General features: G+C 38.6%; 1 protein-coding gene and 3 non-coding genes across 4 annotated transcripts in view; 1 reads left to right on the top strand and 3 right to left on the bottom strand.

Annotated features, from left to right (window-relative positions):
• Positions 1–2,106: 2,106 nt before the first annotated feature.
• trnak-cuu (transfer RNA lysine (anticodon CUU)) lies at positions 2,107–2,179 on the bottom strand. The gene has a single exon. It is a non-coding gene; the product is annotated as a tRNA-Lys (tRNA).
• Positions 2,180–2,460: 281 nt separating this feature from the next.
• trnak-cuu (transfer RNA lysine (anticodon CUU)) lies at positions 2,461–2,533 on the top strand. The gene has a single exon. It is a non-coding gene; the product is annotated as a tRNA-Lys (tRNA).
• Positions 2,534–3,885: 1,352 nt separating this feature from the next.
• On the bottom strand, positions 3,886–3,958 carry trnak-cuu (transfer RNA lysine (anticodon CUU)). The gene has a single exon. It is a non-coding gene; the product is annotated as a tRNA-Lys (tRNA).
• A 1,715-nt stretch (positions 3,959–5,673) lies between these two features.
• copz2 (COPI coat complex subunit zeta 2) overlaps positions 5,674–14,835 on the bottom strand; it is a 20,705-nt gene continuing 11,543 nt past the window's right edge. The window contains exons 8-10 of the mRNA XM_032536425.1: positions 11,779–11,817; positions 8,712–8,744; positions 5,674–6,653 (exon numbers count right to left, since the gene is read on the bottom strand). Of these exons, the coding sequence (XP_032392316.1) occupies positions 6,606–6,653; positions 8,712–8,744; positions 11,779–11,817 (120 nt within the window). The 3' untranslated portion in view covers positions 5,674–6,605. The remainder of the gene's footprint in view (positions 6,654–8,711; positions 8,745–11,778; positions 11,818–14,835) is intronic.

The following is a 14,835-nucleotide window of genomic DNA, read 5'->3' as shown; positions in this document are numbered from 1 at the left end:
GACAAATTCCAGTCTGTGATTATCCATCAACATCCATTCCTTTAATTTTAGTCTAAATTATCCTAAATTCTGCTTTTCTAACTCAAACATTAAGTATAATTTCCTACAAATGAGGTTTATTGACCATAAATTCCAAAAATGACTTTAAAACTAAAGTTAATAAGTTAGGGTTACGTAGTGTTGAAAACATCAAAAAAGTGACAGACATTTTTACAAGAACGTAAGAAAAAGTTAAAAGCATTGATAAAAACGTGTTGATTTTCAATTTTGACGAGAATACAACACGAGGGTTAAAGTAGGCTACTCATTACAGTTACAGAAAGCATTACTTTAATCACATCAACAGAGCTGTTAGTAGAATTATCATTTTGCAGGATGATGAAAAAATAAAGTGATTGAATTAGAATAATATCAGAATATTACAATAATAAAGGCGCCAGGGAGAAGTGGTTTCACAACGCACAAGTCTAAAAATTGTTTTGATAGTTTCAGAGTTGATCCTGTTAAAGGTGTGTTAGCAACAACAGTAAGGAATTAAATTACTTTATTTTTCTATCGTCCTGCAAAATAATGATTCTCTCTTTGCTCAAAAGCTGTAGACAATACTCCCTCCTCTTTCTCTCTCTCTCTCTCTCTCTCTCTCTCTCTCTCTCTCTCTCTCTCTCTCTCTCTCTCTCTCTCTCTCTCTCTCTCCCTCTCTCTCTCTCGTGCAAGTGCTGTGTCTCTTTATCATTTTCATCCCTCCCACTTCTCTGTCTCTCTTTGCCTCTCTCTCCCCTTCTCTCGCCCAGCCCACACTTAGTGACACCACAGCTTAATTACCCAATCACCAGGGGGCCAATTTGTCACTGTCAACGCCCGGGCCAATCAGCGACTGTATGCTAATTCCCCCCAGCCAATGGCAGTGAATGTGGATGTTAGTGCAATATATAAACCAGACAAGCAGTGAAGCAGGAAACATCAGGGCCGAGAGAAAACAGCCTGATAACGTTATGCTTTCCATAAATAAAGGAAAGCACGGTCACTGTCAACAGAAGATGCAATATGATATCCTCCGTGACATTTGATTGGCAGATGGTTTCTTGGAAAGGCAGGGCAAGAAGAAGATGGAGAGAAAGGAAAACTGTACTTTTTTATCTAATCATTCCATCACATCATCCAAACACACACACCCACATGGACACATGCGCACACACACAATGCACACACACTTCAACATTGGATGCCAAGTGAAACAGGGTGAGTCATTTTAAATATGACAGGCCAGTTGAACCTTCCCCCTCTGTATACATACACCTGCTCTGATGAAAGCCAGACCATCTGAGACAGATGATGACTTATTTCTTTCTGTTGACTCAGCATGTATTTTCCAATTTCTGTATTTCTGCAGGACTCTGTCTCTCGTCTCAGTAGTGGCTGCACAAAACTTTATAGAGCACGGCAATACCCCAGGAGAAATTATACCCAATTATCAAAACCACATGGAGAAACTACACTATACTATAATTTGACACTGCTACACAGTACATAATGTAAATCGTATGGACTATTTCACGTTGTATTGTTTTAGGACACTGAATCTAAAGTAGATTCATTGTGGGGTTTTTTAAACAATTCAACTCCTTTAATGTCAAAGTGAGTTCAGATCTCTACAAAGTGATCTAAATGAATTACAAATGTAAGCTACAGAATACCTGTTTGCAGAAGTATTTTCAAAGCCAAAGCTACAAGAATGGTTTTAAGACAATGTCAATGTTGAAGGCTCTCTTTCCCAGACACTTTGCCATTGATGCTTGCCTTTCTCCGTCAAAAGCACAACATAGAACCATTTATTTGAATTGAGTGTGTGTGCACAGGATTTGCTTATTAGTAGTACACAGTATTATAAATCTCTTGCAACATCATCAGAATGATCTTTTTCTTTCATAATGCTGAACTGACAGTAACCCAGTCCTGAAGAAAGGTTATTCTATCTTTACTGTAGAAATGATCTTGATCGAACCTGACAGCTGAAAAAGAAAGGAGAGGCTGTCACACTAGCTTTCAGTAGGTCAATGTTTCATGTAAGAGTTCCTGATTGAAGATACTCTGTAATCAAAATCTTTGCGCCCAACGTGGGGCTCGAACCCACGACCCTGAGATTAAGAGTCTCATGCTCTACCGACTGAGCTAGCCGGGCGTTATTTATGCCCTCTCGTGGTGGATTCTAATTATTGCCGTTAAAGAGTAATACATAAATAGAGTTTTTGGGTGCTCATTTGTATTGCATACGCATATTGTGGGGTTTTGGTTCTCAATTAGAATCATCAGAATAGGGAAAAGAATGGGTAGAAGAAAGACGAAAATAAAAAATTTTGTTTAGAAAAAATAAACCACACTACCACATTCATACACAATGGTCGTCTTCATCTCCATCTACGGCTGCAATGATTACAGCCTACCACAAGAGGACATAAGAGGGCCCGGCTATCTCAGTCGGTAGAGCATGAGACTCTTAATCTCAGGGTCGTGGGTTCGAGCCCCACGTTGGGCGACAAATTTTGATTAAAGGGTATTGATTAGGAACACTACGGGAAAGGTATGTCTGTCATGGTAAATACTGCAAAAAAGCACTAGTAAGCGTTATTCAAAATAATATTCCATCAAAATTCTGCAAAAATTACTAGGAGCATCATTAAAGTATGAAGTTATACATATGATTGTGAGTATTTTCATTGTGAACACCAGTGTGACAGACTCTCCCTTCTTTTTCAAATCGAGAATATTTCTGCAAACATGTATTTTGTATTTTACATTTGAATTTAAGTCACTTTGTAGGGATCTGAAGTCACTTAGAAAATAAAGGGCCTTTTTCTGTTGAACAGTTTCAAAAAGCCACTTTAAATCTACTTTAGATTGGGTGTCATAAAACAATACAACATGGAATCGTCCATGTGTTTTATATTATTATGTTCTGTGCAGAAGTCTGAAAACATACATGTTTCTCCACATGGTTTTGAAAAGTGGGTATATTTTTTCTGCTGTACTGCCTTGCTCCTTAGAGCAAGTTTTGTAACAGCCACTACTGAGATGGGAGACAGTTCTGCATGAATACAGAAAACAGAAAATAGATGCTGACTCAACAGATTGCTTGGGTAGGTACACAGATGATGGCCTACTGGTGGTTGTAATATAAAATAAAAATATCAGATTGTACCAAACTAACCCCATCAGCTGTGACATGTGCCAGATATTGGCAGAACAACATATGAAATTGCAACGGACTTGAATAGATAGATAGATAGATAGATAGATAGATGGATAGATAGATATGTATTGATCCCAAAAAATGGGAAATTATAGTGTTACAGCAGCAAAATCAGCCACGCAACACAGAATATAAATATAAATGAAATACTATGGATTCCACATTCAATATATATATTATAATAGGATAGAAATACAAGAACAAGATCCTTTACTGTACATCATCAGCTCTGATGTCCTGGCTTTCATCAGCTCAATGTATTGTTTAGTCAAGTGGAAGAATAACTTGTATTAGAGTTCAGTTCCATAGTCATTTCTGGCTATCTTGAGTAGAATGTGGGTGTGATACAGTAACGTTAGGATTATGTATTGCTCTTTGAGGAGAATCAAATATCTATGCTAATGGTGTGACCATACATAATACATCATTTTTACTATAATGCTTTGTTTTCCATAATTCTAGTAGTCTTCATTTAATCAGTATTTAAATGTTGACAGTGAGGGTTAAATGCTTTTATTTGAAGTCTATGATTGATGCCGTCTGCTTTTGGAAACCATGAAGTGGTCGCTAGTTACTTTATCAAACCTCAAATGATGTGGGTCGATGTGTTTTACATGCACGCATTAATCAAAACCGTGCGCCCAACGTGGGGCTCGAACCCACGACCCTGAGATTAAGAGTCTCATGCTCTACCGACTGAGCTAGCCGGGCCAAATTACAATGCAAAGGTAATGGATTATGATTTTCTTTTGGAACACTAATAATAATAATAATAATAATAACAATAACAATGATAAAAATCATAACAATTGTTTTTTGTGTGTGTTTTATTTGTATTGCATATGCATTATGTGGGGTTATGGTTCTCAATTGCAGAATAGGGGCTTTCGTTTGCAAAAAGCCTACCTTTGCTCTACTCCTGTTTTATGGATATTTTCACGTTCCCTCTCACACACACATCACATACACAATGGTCTTTTCCTTGTACAGATGCAATAATTATAAACTACCACAAGAGGTCAGAAAAGGGCCCAGCTAGCTCAGTCGGTAGAGCGTGAGACTCTTAATCTCAGGGACGCGAGTTCGAGCCCCACGTGGGGCGAAAAGATTTTGATTAGAAAGTATTAATAGCACTACAGAAAAAAGAGATGTCAGTAATTATTACATAATTATTCAAAAATGGTAACTCTACCAAAATGTTGTAAATTAATTAATTTTCCAAAAATGATTAGGAGTAGCATTAAAATATGATGTTATGCATGCATGGGAGTATTTTCATTGTGGACACCAGTGTGACAGCCTCTCCTTTCTTTTTCAAATCGAGAATGGTTCTGCAAACATGTATTTTACATTTGCCATAACAAACATACCATACATTAGGCTATCGATTATAGTTATGTAAAGCATAATGATTCCTCTGTTACCATCAGAACATCAAAATGCTATGTAACCGACAGAAATACTTTTTTGAAAGAAAGCTTGATAGAGGACCTTCATTTTAAAATACTTGCATGCAGTCACTATAATGTCTATTAAAAGTAGGCCCTAGGCTTATTGAATGACACATGTATGAGTGAAATGAACGATGAATACATCCAGTCAGCAGTCACTGTTGTTTTCTCCCCTTTTTATTCTACAGTAATAAATACTCCTTATTTGGAGGCACGCTCCCTCTCGAAACGCTGTTTCCTGGACAACGCCTTGGAAAAGTGTGCAAAGGGCTATGAGTTGTATTTTCTCTCGTTTGGTGGGTGTGTCTCTCGTTTATTGGCTGTGTCACAGTGTGATACCCAATCAGCGGAGACCTGCCTGCAAACCCGTGTTAATAAAAGGAAGAGAGAGCGCTCGCGCACACACCTGGGTATTGAGCGCAACCCCGTTTCAGTTAACCCTAATGTTGTCCTCCTATAGCAATGTTCTTTGATTTTTAGTTTTGACGGGGAGACAACACAACACAAGGGTTGTCGGGGCTGAACGTGGCCCGGATTTCTGTCACGGGTCAGCTGGAGGAGGATGAGGCAGCAAACCAATCACACTACGCCGGCATAAAACCAGAACGAACCATTGGCTGTAGCGGTTGAGTCACGTGTCTCATGACGTCGCACGGCGTCTATCCAATACCATCCCTGGCCACACCCACGCCTCTCTGAGTTGTCTCCATACAGCTCATTAGTACACACCGGGGTCGGAGATTTGACTGCTGATTGGATGATAGAGCACAGGGGGTAAGATGACGTCATGACTTCATGATCTTAAAAGTTTTGGATTAAGACTAAATGAAAGCAAGACTTAATAGATAAAAAGACACTGAATCTAAGACAAATGTTTTATTATCAGTATTACAAATGGTGGACAGCCAAAAAGCCCATCAGGCAAAACTCAACTCTCAAATGAAATGAAATGAATTCTTCTTTTAAACTAATATCTATTAAATATCTATACAGGTTAATATCTTTAACTCTCAGAAAATAGACAATATTCTTAATAACTGTCCAGAAATCTCCCGAGGCATTTCACATGTTAGTGCAATGTGTACCTTTTTTTTTTTTTTTTTAGTTTCAATAGGGATCCTTCTATTCTAACAAGTCTAAATAAGCTTTACACAAACCATGGACCGTAATGCACGGCAACAACTGGATTAAACTGAGCCATTCAGTGCACAAAGGTGTGGTGTGTGGTGGTGTGTGTGTGTGTGTGTGTGTGGTGTGTGTGTGTGTAGTTGTGTTGTGTTAATTCACACCAACCCAAATCCATGGGTCAAATGAAAACACCCATTTTCTTCCATATTGTGTTTGGTTGTTGAATTACTCTTACATTGATTTGACCGTGTATTCCCCACAATAGATATCACCAGATTTAGCATTGGGCGGGAAAAAGTTCTTCTTATTGATACTTGCTTTTTTTTTTTTTATATATATATATATTAGCAATACGCAAAAACAGCTGAAACAAGTCCAATTCTGTTAAAGTGAAAGATCCTGCTTCGCCAAAATAAGAGCAGCAGATTATCGATTACTGATCAGGATTCCAGTATTTTTAATCCATTATTTGATATAATAACTGTCCTTTATAGAAGCACAGCTGGATATTGAGACCCGAGTCTTCTTTTTTCATTTCCTGATGCCATTCGTCTAACATCACTCTCGAACCAAATAAATAAAATGACACGTCACACACACAATGTAACAAAATGCCATAACAATCCCATTCCTGGCTGGTTAATTGCTATAAAGCAGCCTATTGGCCGACAGGCTTGTAACAGCCCTCCCTTTAGTCTGTTATTATCATAAAAAATAGCATTGGGAATAAATATTTTCTCTGGGGCTTTCATGATAATCCTGAAAGTGTCTTGTCCGAGTCATTTCAGAATGGACCATTTGATCTGCTCTTTGGCCGACTGCAGAACCTGGAAAACACAAAGAAAGAGCAAAAGAGAAGATATGTAAATGATGAGTCATGAAGCGTATTTAGATAAGTCAGTAAGTCAAAAAAAATCAAACAGGGTCAATGTTCCGATTCTTCACTTCGTCCCAAAACAACGGGGAAAAGAAAAAAAAGTAAAAAAACAAAAAAAAGTCCAAAACGTATTAAAAATAATATGTCAAAACATGGAAAAAAAGTCCAAAATGTAAAAAAAAAAGAAGAAATAGTAAAAAGAAAAAGTCCAAAAGTGTCAAAAATGTAAAAAAAAAAAAAAAAAAAAAAAGGCACCTTATATTGTGAGGACCTATATAGCTTTAAATAAAGAGTTATTGTTATTATTATTATTAGTAGGACCAAATCACCTCTAAACCCCAAATATAATGGATATATAATATATAGCATATTATATATATATATTTATCTATATCGAATATATATCTTTATCACAATCTAGCGCATCCTAAGCCAGACATAATATTAACACCTAATAATATACAATAATAATTACTACATCGTACTACTTAAATAATATACAAATGGTATTTCTGTTTTCATGCTCAGCTTAAGTGAGACAAGCTGGAAGAAATTATTTTTACCTTCTTGTTTTTTTTCTGTGATGATCATTATGAAGATGAAAATATATTTGGAGTATTGTAGTACCAGAGTTCACCCACTAGGTGTCAGAATGAGCACATGTTCCGTGTTAAAATATGGAATGCCATTTAAGTCAATATGAATAGGTAAATACAATAATAAATGTGCCTATGAGATGCCTTCTGAAATTAATAATTGAGGCAAAATATATCCTATTTATATTAGTTTGAGGCTGTGAGAAAGCCACTCCCCTTCATTTAAATATAACACGTGGAAATAAATAGAGAAGGAAATTAATAAATGAGACATTATGAATTAAAAGTCGCCTGAAATAAATAAATGTGGACTTTTGAAATAAATAATTTAAGACCTATTTCTTTATTAAACTTTACTGACTCATTTATTACATTTAAATACAGATTTTATTGCCTCATTCGTTTTGTTTAAGGATGTATTTCATAGTCATATGTTTGTATTCATTCATTTATTTTTTTATGGGCTTGTCTAACACAACTTACATATTTGTGAAATGTTGACAGGAATTTATTCAAAAACTCATATTGGACCTTTTTGTCCCAGTGTGTGGTCAAAATGATGGTTTGAGGGATACCCGTCTGGGGGGGCGGGGGGGGGGACTCAATACAGCATAGTAATATTGCAATATGTTAAAAATAGCAATAATATCGTATCGTGACGATATTGGATTGAAACAGCCCCTCAACTCTCAACCAAGGTTATAGTTCCTAATTATAACAGCAGGGGGCACATGGAGCTCAGAGAATATTCACTCCAGTGTTGGATCCTGGGAAATGCAGTCATATTCAGCCTACTGCTGCTTTTCTTGGTTCAGTGCCACTTTACATACACAGTATTTTGTAGTATCCTTTTTATGGATTATGGGTAGTTTTGACACTTCTGAGACTAATGTAACGTCCTTTAAGTATATTACTGCTTACTCATCACTTCATACGCATTGTTATATAACAACATCATGCCGAGGTACATTTGTTCCCCTCAGTTTGTCTTCAGGGGGACGCTTTTCAGAGTAGCACCACAGATTACACGACAGACTGTAACATGTCTGAGTGGAGCCTCGGGGTGTGTCATGTTCTAGTATAATATAAGATATAAATTAGAGCCCGACCGGTAAAGAATAAAACTATTTTAAGGTACAAAAGCATATTGGGTGTTTTGTTGCTTTTAATTCAAATACATTGTGTTCAATGGAAAAAAAAAAGTTATTGTTTTTTACCCTGACATTTTGAAAGAATACATTTTATAGCTACAACTGCAATACAGCAACACAGTGAAACCGCAATATTTGGGCTGAAGGTTATGATATACAGTATGTTATTATAACGTTATGGTAGAGTATGATCACAGTGTGCTGTGCAGTGCTACAGTGGAATAAGCTGTGTGTGGTGCTGTGGAGTTAGTAGAGACTTACGTTAGTGGTTAGAGCCAGTTTCTCTGTTATGTGCTGTCAGGGTTAAAGCAACAGAAAAAGAAAAAGAACATGAGTGTACACACACACACACACACACACAAACACACACATGTCCATGCACCTGTTCATTACTGCACACAAGCAGGAAGCAGCTAAAGCATGTAAGCGTATCAGGGAAAAAAAAGTGATGGCATACTTTTAAAATGAATCAAATGTCCAAAATCAAAACCGGCAGAAGAGTTCTCTGATCAGCGACGCAGTTTTGCATCTGCCCAGTGTTTAGAGAGCTGCAGAGCTTTAGAGGAAGTTAATCCATTTATTTATCCGTCAATCCATTCATTCATGCACAGTTGAGCCTATTAGTGCTGTCCGGTGCTTTGGAGCTGAAGCCAAGTTAGCAGCTACCTCAACATGAGTGGGGAGCTAAAGCCAAGAGTACAACGGATCCTTCCAAGTCATACCAACACGGGATAGGATGATCAGAACGGCAGCCATTTTGATGTAGACCTTTGCCATTGCAAAGGACTGATCGTTGTAGCGGGCGTACTCTAGAGGCTGACATTTTTTTGGGAATCCCCCGGGTCACGGGATTCCCGTGGGATTCCTGCAGGATGGGAGTCATATTTACTATTAATCACGGGATTTGGACGGTACGGGATGAATGGTTAACGGGAGCAGACGGGAGCGGGAATCAACCGATAGCAAAGACGACAAAAAAATCTAAATGCACCTAAATGCAAAAAAAAAGTATGCAGCCATTTTGTAGTTTCGTTTTAATACGCCTACAATGTAAGCAATTTAAAATAACTACACAGACCCAGCCGTCCCGAAGCCATCGGTGCTTTTTGTCACGGCTTACCGGCGTAATCCAAAGAGCAGTGATGGAGGGAGCAACACCGCGGAGAAGTCGATTGGCAAAAAATGATTTACAGCGCAAAGTCGAAGTAATGACATGTCTGTTAAGTTCACAGAACCGGTCGGAAAGTCTGAAATATTAATTAAGTTTATGAGAGTAGAATGATAAATGAGCGGTCAGGAGCGTGAGTCAGTTTAAACAGGAGCGGGATGGGAGTGTAACCTCATTCTATTTCTATGGCCCATGCGCGGGGCTGAACACCATTTTCTTTTAGTCAAATGTAGTCTCGCATTGCCAGACCTTCCTCCACACAGCATTCCAGGATGGGGAAAACGTGCTCGGGTTTATTGGCTTTCATCTAAACCAAGCACGGGCTTGGCGCCGAGCACTGAGCGGAGCAACGGCGCCTCTGCAAAATAGTCTCTGGAAGGAACTTGTTTTGGTGGAACATTTGTACGTTCAAAGGTTGTTTGATAACTCAGATATGACAGATAGTCTAGATCAGTGGATCCCAAACGTTTTCAGCTCAAGACCCGAAAGAGAAATTTGGCGTCTCCCCCGGGACCTGAATTTACGGAACAAAACCTTGAATTTAAAATGTCTATGAAGTATATGTATTCCATTATAAAAGTAAACAAAAACAGAAAAGGTCTTTATTCTTCTTTCTGTGTCTCACCACTTTCTCAACTCATGTTCTTATCCCCTCCCATCATCCCTCAGTACCGACACCACATTTTTTTTTAAATAATGCTGACTTGAATTTAATGAGATGTATGTGGCTGGTTGAGGATATCAATCAGCTGATCTAGTCTAGGTTCGGTTTTTGAAAGTGCCCCATTCTGAGGTCACGCTGAGCATTTAGTCTGTTCTCTGCCAATTGGCGACACAATAAAAACGGGTCTGCGACCCATTTTGGGTCCCGACCCTAAGTTTGGGAAACATTGGTCTAGATAACTGTCTGGATTTACCCTGCAGAGATTAATGTTAATTAAGGTCATTGAAATGTCAACACAGAGGAAGCCCAAGGTAACGGGTATCCGGCCTAAATGAGGGAAAACCGGCAGAATTTCTGTCGGCAATGGAGCAATCCCGGAAGTGGAACGTCGAGAATATAGACTAAGAATGAAAGTAGAGCCGACATTGAACTGTTTGCCCTGGTCATATGACTATTTCTATGGCTAAAGGGTTCGCATGCAGCGTCTTGAATTTACAGACAGATATCAAACTGCTAAAAAGAGTTTTTTTTATTATTATTTTTATTAAACTGATTCAAGCCACTGTACATGATAATAACAGTATAGATGTGAGCTACACATGCAGTGTATGCAGCCAGCATTGTGTGTGTGTTTGAGTGGGTATTTGTGAGTATTTATGTTATTAAGTATAACTATATCTGGATGTACTGTATCTGCGAGTTTATGTTTGTGTTAAATGTTTGTCATTTGTTCCATTACTGCTTTTGTCTCTTAACTTAATACAAAACTAAACACTATCAATCTAACACAAACGCAGGATTAAAGGAACAGTTCGTCTATTTGGGAATCCCCAAACATGGCTAGCTGTTTCCAGCTGTTTCCGGGGTTTGTGCTAAGCTAAGCTAATAAGCTGGCCCTATGCCCATATTTTCCCTGTTCGCAGTAATAACCGGCTTGCTCTACATCATCCCGCTCATTACACAGCTAATAACACCAAAAAGTCTATTTGAATCACATCACTGATTTAAAAAATATTTTATTGCCATCTGTTTTTGACAACATTGGACACTCTACCTCCGAGCAATGACCACCCCTTCTGTATAGTGCCGCTGTACAGAAATAACAGACTGTATAATGCAGTAATTGACTCATCAGAATTGTGTAATAAAGTATAGAAACATGGTTCCTAGCATTGTGCAGGAGCAGTGATAATTAGTGATCGATGTTTGCAACTGCACTTAAATAATTATTTTTAAGCTTTTTGTAAAATTGGTCAAACGTGATCACAAACCGCAGATGTCTAACCTCCCACTTTTGGCATAGATAAGAAATTCAAAGACAAAACACCTGTTGACCTTGTTGCTGGGAAACATAAGGTGCATATATTGCTATCTACAATAGGCGTGTCTCTGTATATGTGTGTATATGAATGTTTGTATAAGTGCACTTACTATACATGTGTATGTGTGCACACATTTGGTGTATGAATGTGTGTGTTTGTCTGTGTGTGTGTTACCTGGGCCACGCTTTGTTCAGATAATGGGTTTTCATCCGCCTGTAAAACAAAATAGCATCATTGTGTGAACGAGTGAAAGTCATATAACACACACACACACACACACACACACACACACACACACACACACACACACACACACACCACACACACACACACACACACACACACACACACACACACACACACACACACACACACACACACACACACACACACACACACACACACACACACACACACACACACACACACACACACACACACACACACACACACACACACACACACACACACACACACACACACACACACACACACACACACACACACACACACACACACACACACACACAACCGACATTCAAAGCTGGTCAACAGCTCAGCCAATCACAATTCATGTTAGAAGTTATAGCTGTGCTAGTGCCTCTAGGGTTGGTATTATTGGTCCGTCTGTCCTGACCACTTTGGTCTAAATTGAAAAATCTGGACAACTATTGGATGGATTGCCATTATGGATGTCACAATACCCGACATATAGTAAGTCTATACATAGCCTGCTGCTACGAAGCCTGGCATCCCCACACAGCTAGCATACGGTAATGCCTCTCCTGAGTTCACCTGTTCAATGTTGAGTTAAGTCTCTTTCTCTCTGCCGTTCTTTTATAGAACTGACCTTATAGAGGTCTGCTGTAACAAGCGCTAACGTTAGCTAATGTCAGCTATCGTAGCTAACGTTGTTGTTCTATGTGAAAATCCACGGCAGAGAGAAACAGACCGATTGTGGTTTGGGAGTTCCAAGTGAACTCGTCAAAGCTGTTGCCGTAGATACACGGTAAAGCCATAAAAGCTTACATCTGCACTTTTACTGCGGTCAAGCCATCAAAGTGTGATGAGGGTCTGTTTAACTAGTGTTCCGATAGATCGCCCCAAAAATTCTCTATAACTAATTTCGCGCTGCCCCAACGGTATGAAATGGTACACACTTCCTGTCTCCTGTCGACACCGCTTCGTTTGAAAGTGTAAACGTCATGTGGATGGATGAAAAGTTATATTATATGATGTTTTTATATTTTCTTTCACTAACACCGTATTTGGCTTTTAAAAAAGTGTGTTATATGTGGTGTTTGTGAACGTTTGCTGACTTAAGCCAATCCTGTTGCCAGATCTCTCTAGAGTTGGTTCCTAATAAAGGCCGACCGATAAAAGGATTTTTAAAGATACAAATATACGCTTAATAAAAAATACGATATGCCGATATATCGGCAAATATATATTTTAAAAAAATTATCCAGAAACGTGTAAGAAAACACAGATTTCCCTAACATTAGTTAATTGTAGTTATTTATGAGTTCTCACTTAAAAAAAAATATGATAATAATTTGTTTTATTGTTCCAACAGAACAGAGGAACATCCAAATATATTAAAGTTCTGATAAATAAATAGGGACGTTGTAGAGCGCCCTCTGGTGGACCAACTATGCAACACCAACACTCACATTCATGGTTGACAGTCGTTTTTTTTGTTTGTTTTTTTTTATATTAATTTATCAGAATAATTTATTTGTCATAAATGATTCTGATAGTTTTAGAAATGCCTAATATTGGCCTGTCGGGCTCTAGTTCCTAAGACAGAAACGGCTCTTGAACAAAGTTAATTTTCTCCTGAATGTGTCAGTCTGGAAAAATGCCATTTCAGTGTTGGGTGTTTTGGGAGATATCTGGCTTTTAATAAAAATGAGTCCAATATTCACGTTCGGGACTTTGAGACAAAAAAATTTGCTCATAATCGGTGTTAACATTCACTTCTCCCAATGGAATTAAATCCACTCAGGACCTGACGCTGGTCTCCTAAATATGCATGGCAGGAGCCAATAGGTGCATCTCTTAACCCTTTTTTGATAGCTCCACGACTCCTTGGTCCTCTGCTGAACCGGAAGGTGTTCTGTCCCTCCTCGGTGAAGGCCGTGCCAAAGCTCTTACTTCTGCCCCGAGGACCAAGGACCAAGGAGCAAGCATCAAGGAGGGATAACCGAGGGCAGCCTTCCCGGGGGGGGGAGGGGCGTGCAGCTACAAGGGTTGCTAACTCCCGAACAGCTAACAAAATCATGAGACGCTTCAGAGAAAAGGACCTCTAATCTTGGGGTGGGAATCACCAGTCGCCCCCCTGATGCGATATCATAGCAATATACAGTATATCGCGATCTGAAACATATTGCAATATATTACAATTTCTTACTTTTTTCCAACTTCAAATTTTTCAAATGATGTCCCCAAAAGGAAACTTTGTCAACATCGGTTTTGCCTAAAAAGATACATTTCTCTATTTGGGTACCTTACTTCAATTTTATGGAATTGGGACTGTACAGTATTGCCACAGAAAATATGGCAATACTATTCTGCATTGATTTATTCCCCCACCCCTAATCTCATCCCTCTACAAGTACATTTCCTCGGTTCCTCTCTCGGTTGATGCCTGTCGAAAATGACACGTGTGTCGATACGATCTAGCATCTACCATTCTTCCATGCTGGTAGACGTTTTTCTTCAGGCATTTAACGGCAGACTTTAGGGTGTAGGTGCTGCCCCCGTCAGGTCTGGAAGAATTGCATTCCCGGTACCTGCAGTATCTAAAAGGAGTACCGTCAGGTCTGCAGGATTTTGGCAGGATCCCTGATTGACATGATATTTTGCACAGCCAACCCTGGTCCCCAGAGGAAACACTAGAATAACTTTGGTGATCCCCTGACTTTCCTTTAGCGCCACCAGCCGGTCAAAGTTATATTAATATTAACATATTAAAAAAAGCCAGCCTCATTCTTTAACCCTTGTGTTGTCTTCCCGTCAAAATTGAAAATCATCAATTTTGACGCTTTTTTTCAATGTTTGTCACTCTTTTTGACGTTTAACACTATGTAACACTAAATTATTAACTTTAGTTTTACAATTATTTTTGGAATTTATGGTTGACAAACCTCATTTATAGGAAATTATACCTAATTTTTGAGTTAGAAAAGCAGAAATGAGGAATTATTTAGACTAAAATTAAAGGAATGT

Source organism: Etheostoma spectabile, chromosome 15 (assembly GCF_008692095.1).
Source record: "Etheostoma spectabile isolate EspeVRDwgs_2016 chromosome 15, UIUC_Espe_1.0, whole genome shotgun sequence".
Classification (NCBI taxonomy): Eukaryota; Metazoa; Chordata; class Actinopteri; order Perciformes; family Percidae; genus Etheostoma; species Etheostoma spectabile.
The sequence above is the reverse complement of the archived record's forward strand: the minus strand, read 5'-3'. Positions and strand labels throughout refer to the sequence as shown.